This window comes from Chelonoidis abingdonii, chromosome 3 (genome assembly GCF_003597395.2).
Source record: "Chelonoidis abingdonii isolate Lonesome George chromosome 3, CheloAbing_2.0, whole genome shotgun sequence".
In the NCBI taxonomy this organism is placed as follows: domain Eukaryota; kingdom Metazoa; phylum Chordata; order Testudines; family Testudinidae; genus Chelonoidis; species Chelonoidis abingdonii.
Window position 1 is genome coordinate 153,502,045 of NC_133771.1, and position 15,150 is coordinate 153,517,194.

The 15,150-nt window shown below is 39.7% G+C and overlaps 1 protein-coding gene across 6 annotated transcripts in view; it reads left to right on the forward strand.

Annotated features, from left to right (window-relative positions):
• LOC116819065 (latent-transforming growth factor beta-binding protein 1-like) overlaps window positions 1-15,150 on the forward strand; it is a 211,884-nt gene that overhangs the window by 27,452 nt on the left and 169,282 nt on the right. For all 6 annotated transcript variants that reach the window (XM_075064232.1, XM_032770469.2, XM_032770468.2 and 3 more), the window contains exon 3: window positions 11,352-11,474. In XM_075064232.1, the coding sequence (XP_074920333.1) occupies window positions 11,352-11,474 (123 nt within the window). The remainder of the gene's footprint in view (window positions 1-11,351; window positions 11,475-15,150) is intronic.

Genomic DNA, 15,150 nt, shown 5'->3' on the forward strand with positions numbered 1-15,150 from the left:
TATTTTGTGATATCCATTAAGCATTGTATGATGTTTCAGATTCTGAAACAAATGCAGTGCCACTTTCCTCTCTTAGAAGAGACATTTTGGGCTGAAATCATGGGACTGTCCTTGGATTTTCAAGTAAGAACTGAAAATTTAAAGTCTTGAATGTCTTTAGACGGAAACAGATGAGGTCTTTGAGAAAGGGAAAGAGAGCAATCCACTGGATCGGTAGGTCTATCTCAGATTCCATTCAGGAGAGCATCTTTTGTCTGTCTTGCTTCACTTTCAAAGGCAGTGCTCCTGAGGTCAGTTTCAGTCCAACAGTGGCTTCCTCCCAAATATCAAAGTGGAAGATCCCAGAGGCAGTAGAGCACTAACTCTGCTTCCACTATTCTGTTAGCCCCATTTGCTTGGGCCCTTATCTGGACAATTGGATAGAGCACCATCTCTTCAAGGAGTCAGAGCCTCTTTTTGAGCCATATGTTCTCTCTTTAAATTTTCAAGGGTAAGGATAAAACTAGAAAAATCTACTCTGATTCATATTCAAAAACTAGACTTTACTTGGGCAAGTTGCAGTTCCTTAAAGACATCTGCTTTCTTTCTGAGTGTGTGTTCAGGATTTAAGAGATTCTATTTTCTATCCTCTGTGACAGCCTCAGAGATCTGTTCAAATCATCCTTCTGTGCTTACTGGCATCTCCCACCTTTGTGACTAGCCTAAGACCTCTCCATCCTAGTGTCAACTTCTTGAGCAGACACAACTATCTTGATTTCTAGACATCTGTCTCAATGGTACTAAGAACTCATGCATCCCAGAACATGGGTCAACAGAGGCTTTATTCTTGAAGAATTACAGTTGCTGTTAAGAGAGTGTGTATATTTGTGTAAAAAACAGGAATATGTGAATCTCAAATATCCATTACATTTTGTGGAAGAATTTCTTCACATGCTTCCCAGTAAATCACTTACTGTATGAAATATCTTACAATACAAAAAGAGAGTTATGTTACAAAACTGTAAAGAGTTTTGGTCATTTCAGGAAGTTTTTTGATATAGTTTCTAAGATTTTTTTATTCTTTTGTGCTTACATTTTTAAAAAATCGAGGGACGCATTTTGATAGAAATGTAGATAAAATGGGTTGCTGACATTATTAATGTTTTTGAAATTTCTGAGGCTCTATGTTGACACAAAAATGATAACTGATACTGCCATTGAGTTTACCACTTCTTCTTCAAAAATAAATTTGGTTTCATTCTTTAAATGGCTGGTAGCCAGTGACATCTTTTAGAAAAATAAGATGGCTGAACTCTGCGCTAAAGGATTAATTTTTGTTTAGAATTACATTGTTCAAAATACATGTAATGGCTCTCTCTGTTTTTGTTGAGCTAAAATGTTTTCTTTAAAATCAACACAGGGGATTTAAAGAGTATGCTGTCACAAGGCCGTGGCTTTGACCTGAATATATTGACAAATGCACATTCAGTTCTAGAATTTTTTTTATAATGTGTCAAGTGGTGTTGATTCAATGGAATATAATTTATGCTCATCAAGGATGGAGATGAAGATGCAGATTTCATTTGGTACATAATACAAGTTCCATCTTGAGTTTGTGACCAAATATGGACCTAAATCAACATCCCAAAAGAGTAAAGACAGTGGCCTTGTGTCTTAAAAAGCTGTAGTGTGGATACTATGTTCATGGAGTACAAACAGAGAATTTAGATAAAAACAGAAAATACTCTTTTTGGAATGTTACTGCAAGACTATTTCTTAAAATCCAGAATCTTAGCATCAGGAACCAAGAGCAGAGAGAGAGGGAGAAAGCAGGCTGCTCCCTAAAGCAGAGAGGCACACTCATCCCACCTTACTCTAGGCTGAATCTTTGCAGATTGACTACTGCTAGAGCGGGTCACATGCTTTCCTATACATCCCCCTAGCTGAAAGAGAGCCTAAAAAACCCTTTGAGAATTTAAAGTGTTGGTTTGCAATTTTAACACAGTTTTCAGTACAACACAGTGGGAGTGGAAAAAGGGTGGCTTTACACCACTTTTTTGCTTCCCCTGTTCTGAGCTTAGACAGCTGTTCACACCAATCCTGGTCCCACCCAATTGTAATGGTCCCAAAAGGACCATTGTTGGGATAACCAAAACACAGAGGCACTGCAGCTGTGCTCTTTTCCCCTGATACTTCCTTATGCAGGAGACAGCAAAGGGGATGTGATGGCAGAGCTGGTTAGGCCAGCTCTAGGTTGTTAACTGGAACAGGTCAACACTTAGCTAGCCAATTAGGCCAGTGGAGTAGAACAAAGAGGCTGCAATGGAGACCAGGATTTTCTCCAGTGACTAGTTCACAGGCTCTTTTGATTTATCTTAAACTGTAGATGGTACCGATAACCAGTAGGTTGTGTTGAGTTTTCACATTTTGTTGGCTGAGTTATTAGGGTAAAAATACTGCAGTTTGTAGGTGAATTAATGATGCGTAATAGTTTTATGACATGAAAGGTAAATCACTCAGCATATTTAACAGTAACCAACCAAAGCATATGTTTTCAGCAATAAATAAATGGGAGATGCAGATCTCATTAGAGTATGCACTAGAATTCTCCCTAGAATTGGCCATTAATCTTTGGACTACTTTACTATTAGGAGAAAAGAGAAGAAAATGGGCTAAATTCTGATGTCGGTTACACTGGAGTCAATCTGGAGTAATTCCATTGGAGTCGATGATCTTTATTCAGAGCTGTGATTGAACGGAGGATCGCACAGCCCAGAAGAGGGGTGGAGAAGGACCAAAGTTGGCTTTATGCCAATTCTGGGCCTCCCAGGTTCAGAGGCAGTGGGGAACTGCAGTGGTCTTCAGCATAAACTAGTGCAGCCCCAGGATCTACTTTAATTTACATAAAGGGCCATTGACGCAGCCCACTACTGCCGGAGCACAGTGTATTCTGGCCAAGAATCCTCCCTTCCAGCAACTGCCCCTTCCTGGTCCTTTCGATGCCTCTGGGAGAAGGGAGGGAATGCTTTGCAGCCTTGTATACCCACAGAGCAAGTGTTCAAGAGCCAGAGCAGAGCCTTGAATCAGGGTGTAACATTTTGAGGTGAAATCCAGACCAGTGAGAAGAGTGGAAGATTGGTGAGGAAACTACCTTGAACAAAGAATGTAGCTTGTTAAGTTGGTTCTTAGCCATTAGAAAGCATACGTTTACTTTTGTTTGTGTGTAACCCTTGCTAATGTTACTAATTCTACTTGGTATCACTTAACCTATGTCCTCTTGTTAGTAAAATGTTATAAATTTAATCTAAATCAAGCCAGTGCTGTGTTTACATTGAAGTAATTGTTAACTCCAGTTAATGTGGCAAACTGCTGAGTATTATCTCTTTAAAGGACCATTTCTCTGAGTGGCCCAGAAAAGGTCTGGATGCTTCAGGGCAGATGTTTTGGGGAAATTCAGGACAGGAAGTGTGCTGAGGCCATCTTGCCAGGTGTAACCAAAGCTGGTGGAAACCTGGGGTGTCTGTTGTGTTGTGGCAGGCTGCTTGGCATGAGAAGCACTGAACCAGGGCTGCACAGACACTTAGGATACTGCATGCTTGTCTGCTGGCTGTTGGTCTCTGGGATGTGACCCACAGCAGCAGAGCATTTAAGGCGCGTGGGGTTACAGGGCAAGTGGTAACACAATGCCTTACTAGTCTGGATTGCACCCCAAAACATAGCATATGTATGGCCACTGTAGTGACTTTGCATTTACATTTGGAGTTACCAAGAACAGAATTTGGCCCCATCGCTCAGACTTTCTACATCAAAATTGCTGTGTTTATTTTTAAAATCAAATTTGCTTATAATTTGTAATCGTAGCCCCAAAAATTCACACCACATACAGTGTGCATAATACAACCAAGCAAATGATTCACAGCAAATAATTTGTTTGAAAATCTCATCCTCTGTTTCCAGAATGTCAACAAGTTGATCATAGGCTCCTGAGATTTATTCATTATTCTTATTGATTCAGCATATTTTTGCCTTTTTTCTTATTTTTTTACTTTATGAATTGATTGCAGACAGTTTGCTATGACCATTTGGTTCTCAACAATGAAAATATGAGATGTATTGGTTGGTCACGTGATACTGTTTCTGTTATGTGACTGAATGAGCCTACCTGTTATAAACAGGAGAAGACACTGGACCTTTGAATCTCTAAGCAAGAGGTAGTCAGAGATAAGTAGCAGAAAAAGAGGATTAGGTAATTTTTAGAAAATTTTAAACCTTTCACTTTCTGGACTATCACAGTCCTTCCTAGAATCATAATTCCTGGAAAAATTAGATCACTGTGAGGTTTGCTGGCTGCATATGAGCTAATAAAATTTAATTTTCTGTTGTTACATTCACATCAAATAGTTCTGTATGTGTTTGTGGCTGAAAAGGTGTGGTCAGTTCCTTGTCAGATTCTTTTAATTGCCTACGTACCAGGACTCTAGCAAGGGATTTTTTGAAATGCTGTCTTCTTTCTGTGCCAGCATTTGTCCCATCCCACATAAAATATTCCACTTTCAATGCAGATACTTGTGTATGTGAACTTAGAATGGGCTCTTCATGATCATTTTTGTGAATAAAACTTGATTGCTTGAATATTCACAGAAAATAAACAAAAAAGAGGCACAAGCATTGCAAATGCCAATTCATTTTTAAATTCAAGCCAATATTTGTTGATTTTTTTCAGTATCTCCCCATCTCTAATATTAATTAGTTAATGTAAGTAAAGACAAAAAGCATTCTACAAGTGCGAATTATTGTTGATATTGTTAAAATTAAAATGAAACCCTCATCTCCAGTCTCATACAATTTTGGGGCCAAATTCCACTCCCCTTTACAATACAACATACGTATCACAACCTTCTTCTTGCTAATTGTTACAGTGTATTTATTATTTAATCATAATCATTTTCATAATGAGATTTGTTTCTGATAGAACCAAGAATTTGCTGGGTGAGGTAAGAAGTCACCTTCCAAAAAATGTATGGCCATTTTAGCAGGTTTTCTGCAACTTTCATCCCCAGCACCACCTAACTGAAAAGAGATGATTTGGCCCATAGTTCATTATATAGCAGGTGTAATTAGTTCTGGTTTGTTTTACCAACTTTTAGTATGTTTTTTGTAAGGAAGTGCTCATTTCAAATTTCATTCTACAAAACAATTTTTAATATGATTTTACACTATATTTTTTATTACTAATACAAACTACACAGTGTAAAATATTAACCTATGGTATGGTAGCTATATTTCCATCTAAACTAAGATGATCTTCTGTCATCCCCACGTCCCTCCTACATTTTTTGTTTTACAGCATTAAAGTCACCTTTTTCATTTATAGTCATACTCTTCATGTGAGTGGGCAAACATTCAGATAGGAAATGACTGTTTATTTTAGCCTGTTTTCTCCAGGAAATTCAGCTGCAAAGTGAGTCATTAACACATTGTATTTTCTAGTGGCACTTTGACCTTATACCCAGTAGTCCTATAAAATCTGTGGCAAGGTGTTGTATGCTATCTTTTGTTGTTAACAATTTATTTTTAATTCATGTTACCCTGAAAGTTTGTGGGATAAATTAATAGTGGTGGACAAGGTAGCCACAAATCACTAATGACTAGAACTTCAGTGTGTTAGGAAGAAGTTCCATGTGTTGTGCACATGTAGTATTCTGGACAATAATGACAAAGGTCCAGATCCTCAGATGATGTAAAACGGCATAGCTTCACTGGTATCAGTGGAGCTGCACCAATTTATATCAGTTGAACATCTGATCCAAATTATTTGCTCTGCCAACTGTAATTCTAATGCTTTTTAAAATGTTCTTTATTGAGGAATTGTAAATATATATAAATAAAGTAGCAAAAAGAACAAAAGAATATTTTACAATAGTAACATAGTCATTAATAATAAAAGAAATTCCTTACATAGATTTCTCACGTCATTTTTGTAACAGTTCATGAAGATCAGAACGTAAAAACATCCACCTATAAAAGCAGCAGCAATTTTTTTCTTCCTGAGTGACAGTCAATGACACTAGCATTTTTTTACAAAAAGGTAATATTTTACTTCCCTTTCCTATTATTTTTTTTATGCTTCAAGAAACACACTATTCAAGATTAAGAAACAGGCCTCAGAGCTCTACAGTTTTCAATCATTCAGTGGCTCTGTGGCATCTTTTGAAAATTAAAGCCAGCAGGGCAAGAGAGAGGACCAAATTGACAGGGATTTCTTTTTCTTACTTTGAAATGTATATGTGAGTTTTGTCCATGTCTAGCACATGCCACACTTGCTATAACGAATGTGTGTGCAGAGAGGTTGAGTTGATCTCTCTCTCTCTCTCTCTCACTCTGTTTGCAGCAGTGATTTTCTGACCACCTAAATCCCATAGTTTCATGCTCTTATGTATTGTATCATTTTTCTCTCTGAGTTGGATTGTGCCATTCAGACAATGCCAATGCAGCATGGAGCCTCACCATCCTAGGATGTGTTTTGGACGCACAGTCCATTCCCAAGTTCCTGGGAAAACAAAAAGAATGCGCTGCTGCATCATTCCTTTTGAAAATTCAGACAGCTTCCCTGGTAGGAGCAGGCCAGAGCAGAACATGGTGAAGCTGTGCCCTGCCTTCTCCTTTTGTCATGTTTTATTCCCCTAGGAGGAAGCAACGGCTGCACATGGGCTATTCATATGTTTGGCCCTTGCAGTGTGTGGAAAGAAGCAAGGGCTGCTTCTGACTGCCAACCACCACCCTCTCTTGTACACAAGGCCCAGACATATTCTGGCTCTGATTCTTTATAAAAGAGAGTCGGATTTGGTAGGGAAAATCCTCAGCTTGTGTAAATTGCTGTAGCTCCATTGAAGTAAATAGAGTTATGACAGTTTATACCATCGAAGTATCTACCTTGATGACTCTGTATTTTCTAGCTAATAAAGTAGCTGGAAAAGTGGGCAGAGGGAAAGAATCCTCCCCCTACAGACTGCAGAATACCTGCAGAGTGACTCCAGAAAACCTACTTTAGCCCAGTATGAGAGGGGTAGCTGTGTTAATCTGGATCTGTAAAAGCAGCAGAGAATCCTGTGGCACCTTATAAAAACCTGTAGGAGAGCACTTCAACCTCTCTGGCCACACTATAGCAGACCTTAAGGTGGCCATCCTGCAGCAAAAAAACTTCAGGACCAGACTTCAAAGAGAAACTGCTGAGCTTCAGTTCATCTGCAAATTTGACACCATCAGCTCTGGACTAAACAAAGACTGTGAATGGCTTGCCAATTACAGAACCAGTTTCTCCTCCCTTGGTTTTCACACCTCAACTGCTAGAACAGGGCCTCATCCTCCCTGATTGAACTAACCTCGTTATCTCTAGCTTGCTTGCTAGCATATATATACCTGCCCCTGGAAATTTCCACTACCTGCGTCTGACGAAGTGGGTATTCACCCATGAAAGCTCATGCTCCAAAATGTCTGTTAGTCTATAAGGTGCCACAGGATTCTCTGCTGCTTTTACTTTAGCCCAGTGGTTCATAACCAGGGGTACACGTACACTTGGGGATATGCAGAGGTGTTCCGAGGGTACATCAACTCATCTAGATATTTGCCTAGTTTTACAATAGACTACATAAAAAGCACTAGCAAAGTCAGTACAAATTAAAATTTCATACTTACAATGATGTATTTATACTACCCTATATACTATATGCTGCAATGTACGTACAGTATTTATATTCAAATTGGTTTATTTTACAATTATGTGGTAAAAATAAGAAAGTCAGCAACTTTTCAGTACTAGTGTGCTCGGACATTTTTGTATTTTGATGTCTGATTTTTAAGCAAGTTGTTTTTAAGTGAGGTGAAACTTGGGGGTACGCAAGACAAATCAGACTCCTGAAAAGGGTACAGTAGTCTGGAAAGGTTCAGAGACTCTGCTTTAGCCCAGTGACTAGAGAAGCCACTCTGTACCCTCATGCGCCAACCTTCCGATAACCTGTTGAGGGGGAGGATCGGCATATCAGTGAATCCCTAACCCAACCATGATTCACATGGAGCAGGACTCTGCACCGCTCCAGGGGTGCAAGCTATGCTGGTTCTGACAATTGAGGGGCCCTCCACACATGAAGATTTACTGTCTACTGTACTCGTTAGTGTGCAAAATGCACTTGTTTGCATTTGTTCTCCTCAGACTGGATTATAGCTTTTAATTGAGTAGGCACAATCTCTCCTGAGGGCTGCTGCTTGCACACAGATGGAGGAGATTGTCATGTGTCTGCCCACACATACCCATACGCTGGCCATGCTCCAGTGCTAGTGTACTGGGAGGCTACAGCAATAATCCAGTTTCTTCTCTGCTCTTTTTCCCTCATCCTGGTCCCTGTATGAGGGAAGAAGCAATGAATGAGCAATCTGTGATCTCCCTGGTGCTCAGAGACTGCTGTTATGAATGGTCCCTGCACAAGCATTCAAGTTGGGGGAGGGGAGGAGCTCCTTGATTGACTCTCCACCTTGTACAGCCACGCAAAGACTTCTCACAATTTGGGCCCCAGCATTAGTGCAAATTAATGAGGGTCTACTATGTCTCTGACTCAACTTTCTGTGAAAAGAGAAAATTGAGGTGGATTCCATAAAACTTGATTAAATCAAATTATATATAGTTTTTTTGCAATGGATAATACAAAATTCCAGAAGATATTTCCTTAGCTGGAAGAATACGCCCACTGAAGATTTTGACCTCCTCCTAACTCCATCACCCTTTTTTATTCTTCCTTTTTGCTATGCAAGCAGCATTTTGGTTTCCATCTCAGGGCCTCTGTCTCATTCTCCTTCCACAAGGGATTCTGTGGAGTTTATAAGTAAGAATTGGTCAGAATTAAAATCCATACGAAAATGTTGAAAGTAAGTGTTATGGCAGACAGCGCATTCAGCTGAATTTTGTTCACTGAAAAGTATCCTTTTCAGTATATTCTGATTTTTAGAGTTTTCTTGGAGCAAATGACAGCGTTCATATTGGCCACTAGGACGCCAAATTTTGTGGAGGTTATAATGTGGCTGTTTAACAAAATTATAATACTTAGCATTTATGTAGTGTTTTACACTTCAAACCACTTCACAAACATTAGCTTATTTATAATTCTGGATGATAAAAAGACCAAACAATTTTCAAATATACATTTCTCTAATTTTTAATTTAAAAAAAGAGGAGGGAGAGGAAGAGCAAATAAATGCAATTTATAAGTTTAGTCATTTTTAAGTAAAATTCTTAATTAAAAAAAAAAAAAGAAGAAGCACTTAATCTTGAGCCAGATTCCTTTTCCAGCTGCCTTAACAGGTTGATTTCAGTGCAATTTACACAGCTGGACAGGTCTGCGGGTGGCTGGAAATGTTTTAGGTAGGTGGCCATTTACCACAGAGTGAACTAATATGCAGTGAATAGGAAATCTTGCAAGGACTTTTGCCCAAAGTACATAAGTAAAAATCATTCTAACATGTCCATCAGTTTCTTTTAAAACATTTAAGATTTGTTATCAGTTTGTGGATGGTTCCTGTTGAATCCCTAGATAGAACTCTGTAATGCAGTACTGTATATCAACACAATGGTTCTCTGACGAGCTTAGCCAGAAACAAAAGAGCTGGAAAAGAGACATGAAAAACATACAAGAACTGAGTTATGTTGATGCATCAGAACATGCACATTAAAGTTAAAATTAAAAATAAAAAGCAAATTAAACGGAAGGAATGCTGGTGTCACTGACCTCAGTTTCAAATGAAGGGAGAAGCAGCCAATATCAGCATTTATATATATACTACGTGTATCTTAGCAGAAATGCCTAAATGTAATGGAATTCCATTGGTACAAGGGAACTGGATGTCTCTGTTTGTTTATTGATTGCTGAGAGATGTTTTTAGATACTTGAAGAGAAAGGATGGTTCATCTGGGAAGGGTTTTATTAGAGATATGGTTATGACAGCATCCTACAAAAGAATAATTTATAGAACAGAGTACAGGCTGGATGATTCTGGAGAAAACGTTGGTATATCTGTGAATTTTAGAAGAAACATAAGCCCCTTACTCCCCAGTCATTAACATCAATAATACAGTGAAACCTATGTTAGAGACCACCTTTGATAGGCAACCTTTTCTAAAAAGTTACTGTCCCATAGTATCACCAAATGCATTGAGCATTGTTTTACTCCAGCTTTATTAAATGCCACCTTTACTAAGCAACTGATTTTTTCTAGTTTTCTAATGGTCACTCAAGACAGGTTTCACTATACTTAAATGGGTATGTCACAGCTTGCTGTGTGTGTTGAAGAAATGGGGCAAACAAAATAAAGTAGCATGCAACAGATTTCTCTCTGAGATATTTTCCATCTTTTTGGTGATAGTGGATTGGTTTTCTATGAATAAGAATGTATAAATTGACTTATTTGCAGGGGGATAAAACTGTTCACAGACTTTCTAGCTGTAACAGTATACTTTGAATATTTCTTTTAACTGTACTTATCTTGTAAGCATCTATAAAGAACGAACATTAAAAAAGTGAGCACCAGATTAGGGTAAAAGACCAAGCTTGGTGGGTGTATATAGAAAGATATAATTTTCATTTTTGACAATATTTTTCCTTCTCCTCACACACTTTCTGGTCTGATCTGCAATCCTTCCTATTTGGTAATAATGCAAACTTGTCTTCCCACTACTCTGACCCTTGCTTCTCCCTACCCTCGACCTTTAGGTTCTATACTCCCTGCCACATCTCTTCACTATTACATTTTGTGAACTGTTTGGGCCAGAGACTGTCCTTCATTTTATGCTTGTACCTTCCTCCATCACAATTGGAACTAAATCCCTATTTTAGGACGTCAGAGTCTATTGTAGTGCAAATAATAAATAATAATATAATAGTCAAGCAATGTTCTGTCCCATATAAAGTATACCACGTTTGTAGTTAATTCTCAAATGTGTAAGTTTTAAATTTGTTAACCACAAGTTTACTTGCAAGTAAAATTTTGATTTTATCAATGTGCATTGAAAGTAAATAAGAGGGTTCATAACATGCGGAAGCAATCTCATTTTTAAGTTCAGAGTGAGTACTTAAAATGACATGGACATAATTTTTTTCTTCTCTTGTGTGATTCTATAAAAGATGCTGAGTCAAATGTTGCTAGTAATAAAAAAGTTACTCTAACCAACATGTAACTACACAGTTTGATTCAATGTAGTATATGCTGCAGAATAAAAGTGTCTTGCAGATAAAACAGAATAACTCCTAAATGAAGACTAAACTGATTAATATTAATGTTCAATTATTTCCATTCTCCCACTGATAAATATTTTTGTTTCCTTACAGACATTAATGAATGCCAGTTGCAAGGGGTGTGCCCTAATGGTGAGTGTTTGAATACCATGGGCAGCTATAGATGTACCTGCAAAATGGGATTTGTGCCAGACCCTACTCTTTCAAGATGCATACGTAAGTAATAAAAATTATCTAACATGAGGTGTTTTTTTCCTTGCAACATACAGTGAATTAAGCAGATTAGACTTTCAAACAAACTAGTGTTGATTAAAGATATTGTAATCACATATAGTTACAAAGAAGCATCAAGTTAAAGGTCTCTTAAATACAGGACAATAATCAAATAGGAAGATGCTGTTCTGAATCACGAAGATAATGGATGACCCAGAGGATGCAGCTCCCCAAACCAGGAAATGTTCAGAGTTGTACAATCAACCATAATTCTGTCATTTCTTAATATATGAGTGCTTGACTTTGCAACCTTAAAAATGTTCTTTTAATGTATTTTTTGTATAATTTCTTAGGTTTTTTAAACAAGCAAACTTTAAAAAAGTCCGTCATGTGGCATCATACTGACACCCACATGGGTCATCAGTGGGGTTGAAATCTTTAGATCCACCATACAGATCTCTGCCACTTGAGCTCAGAGTAACTATAGCAATAGTAGGTTGTCATCATCTACGATGGACAGCTCTAGAGGGAGATGAGACACTTCATCATTTGTTAGTGGTTTCACAGAAGAATGACTCGGGAATCTTGTGTTGTGTTTTGAGTATGTATGTGTCAGTACGGAAACCACTCTCGGTGAGTATGCACCTCAGGAATGCCAGATAGAGGTCTTTTGAACAGCAATGTCCACACAGGCATCCTGTGCCTCCTTGTGTTCCCGCATGAGGGCATAAAGAGTGGAGTGACCAAGACTCTCCCTTAGTTTTCTCTAAATGCCCCTTTCAGTGAGATGGACCCTGTCAAGTTTCCAACCCGCTAATTCTCAGCTTCAGCTAAATCTTTTCAAAACCTGCAAAAATCTTCAGAACTCTTCTGATTCACTGATATAGGACCACTTTAAACTATGTCAATCCATATGGAGTGAATATTGATGGTCAGACCCTGCTGTCCGCCCCTTCTGTACAGACCCTTCATAGAGGACACTCAACATGGCAGATCCCAAAGCTGCAGTCTTCAAGGCCTGTCCATCCTGTAATAGATTAATTCAGTTGAAATATGTTTGATGTGCCTATCCTTCTCTACAGAGTAGGTAAGTCACAGAATGCGTGGTTGAATCTTATCTCCTGGAGCAAACTAGGTCTTTCCAGATCCTGAGGAGAGGGCATGAGAAAGCTAGTAGCAGACAAGCCAGATTCATTCAGTGCCCTGTTTAGTAAATGCCTAAGACCAATGCAGAGAAGATGGGACTGTGAAAAGATCTGGCACCAACACTTCTGGCACAGAAGCAGACTCCATTCGCACTGCAGACATCATCAGTACTAAAGCTGACATCTCTGGTGTCAATGTCTGGCACCAAAAGGGAACATTTCAAACACAGGATTAGAATCCAGGAGTAGCTCCGTGTCGTCCCACAGGATACTGTAAAGCTTCCAGAGAGAAATCCACCAAGCCCCACATGGCCTTAAGGGCTGGAGATAATGAGCATCCTGTGGCAAAAAGATGTCTGGTACCAACTCTGACTTTGGCAATACGCTCCATGGCATTGAAGCCTACAGCTGAAGATGTGTCTCTGGAAGAACCATTAGCATCATTGATACAAAGGCACCTACTGGTACTGGTTCACACCCCAGTATTAAAAGAGCTCTGTATCTTGGCACATCATATGTACACAGTCTCACGTCAAGATGGTAATGCTTGCCTCCATCATTCTCTCTCTCCAAGCTCAAGACTGGTTCATGGCTCTTGACTTGCAGGATGCATAGTTCCATATAACTATCCATCTAGCCCACAGGTAATATCTAAGATGCACCGTGAGGCCCAACCATTATCAATACAGGGTTCCACCATTTGGACTCTCCACACTGCTGAGAGGATTCACAAAATGCCTGGCAGTAGGAGCTTTTAAGGCGAAACGGAACCCACATCTACACATATCTCAATGACTGGCTGATCGGGGCAGATCCCAGCAGGTGGTCACTGCAGCCCTGGATTATATCATCTCCCTTTTCTCTCAGATAGGACTCTTTGTGAACTATGAGAAATTATCTCTTACACAATCACAAATGATGGTGTTAATAGGATCTGTGATCGACTTTCATTGGTGAGAACTTTTTTTACCAGAGCACAGGTTCTGATCTCTCCAGTCAATGATGAAGGATCTAAAATTGAATCTGACAATAACGATGTATACCGGAGGTCAGACTAGAGGACCACAATGATACCTTCTGGCATTGGAATCTATGAATGTCTTTTGCTGTGTCACATGTCAGCTTGCAGGTACATGATCCTGCGTGCCAGATTTCACCTGCAGCCCTTACAACTATGGCTGAGGTTGGCGTACTCCCCTTTCAAGCATCACATGACCAAGAGAGTCGCAGTCCCACCCCAAATCCTACCAGAATTGGCTCAATGGCTAGACTCAGAGAAAGTATGACATGAGATTCCCTTCTGTCCCCTCCCCGGCAATGACTCATAAGTGCCTGCATGAACCAAATGCAGATGCAAGAGGCCCTGTCCCAGGATGAGCTGGATACAAACATCCTAGATCTCAGGAACATCCACTTGGCCTGTGTAGCATTTCTGCCTGTTCTGCAGAACTGCACGGTCCACATCTTGATGGACAACACATCCACCAGGCATTGTATAAACAAGCAAAAGGCTCTCAGTCTCTCTCTCTCTCTGCCAGGAAGCCATCAGGCCATGGAACTGGTGCCTTCACCGCAAGGTAACTCCACTGGCTCTTCACCTTCCAGAACCAGCAATGACTTGGCAGATTTCTTAACCTATGAGTGGTCTCTGCAGGCATCCAGCATAGAGCCAATATTTTGCCAGGGAGGGCTCCCACAATAGAACTTTTTGATGCAGAGGACAACATTAAGTGCCTAAACATCTGCTGTAGAGGGGGCATGAGCTCAAGTTACTTACCAGACTCCTTCCTGCTACAGTGATCTCCAGGCCTCCTCTCCCAATTACCTCAAACCCAGGGTAATATCCAAAGTCAGATGGGACAGGACCACATTGATTCTAATAGCCCCCTATTGACCAAGGCAGTTTTGACTCTCAGACCTATTGCAAATATCCATTCAGATTCCCCCCATCTCCCGATCTTCCTGGACATGATATCTTAGAACTATGTCAGACCTGCAGTCATTTCACCTGATGCCCTGGATATTGGCTGATTGAGCAATGCTGACAGGTACTGTTCTCAACAGGTTGCACAAATTCTCATATAGAGCAGGAAGCCATCTTCCAAGCATACCAGCTTCTGCAAGTGGAAGCGGTTCTCCCTGTGGGCAATCCAATATAATATGAAAACAGTAGAGGCCCTGATAGCAGACATCCTCAAATACATGCTACACTTGAAACATGCCAGACTGGCTTTTAGGTCTGTCAAAGTCCAATTTTCCAGCAATATCAGCTTGTAACGCTCTGATAAAATCACACTTGGTCTTCTCCTATCCAATGGTGTTGAGATTCTTCAAGGGCTTCCTGCATACTTATCCACCTGTTAGAGACCTGATTTCTATGTGGGATTGTGGTAAAGCCTCCTTTCCCAAACCTGGACTTTAGCGTCCAAAATCTGGGTGCTTACCTGAAACTCCCCCAAGCTCACTACCAGCTTGGATATTTTCTCGCTGCCACCAGATAAAAATAGGCTCTTATCAGCCTGGATTCCCCAAAT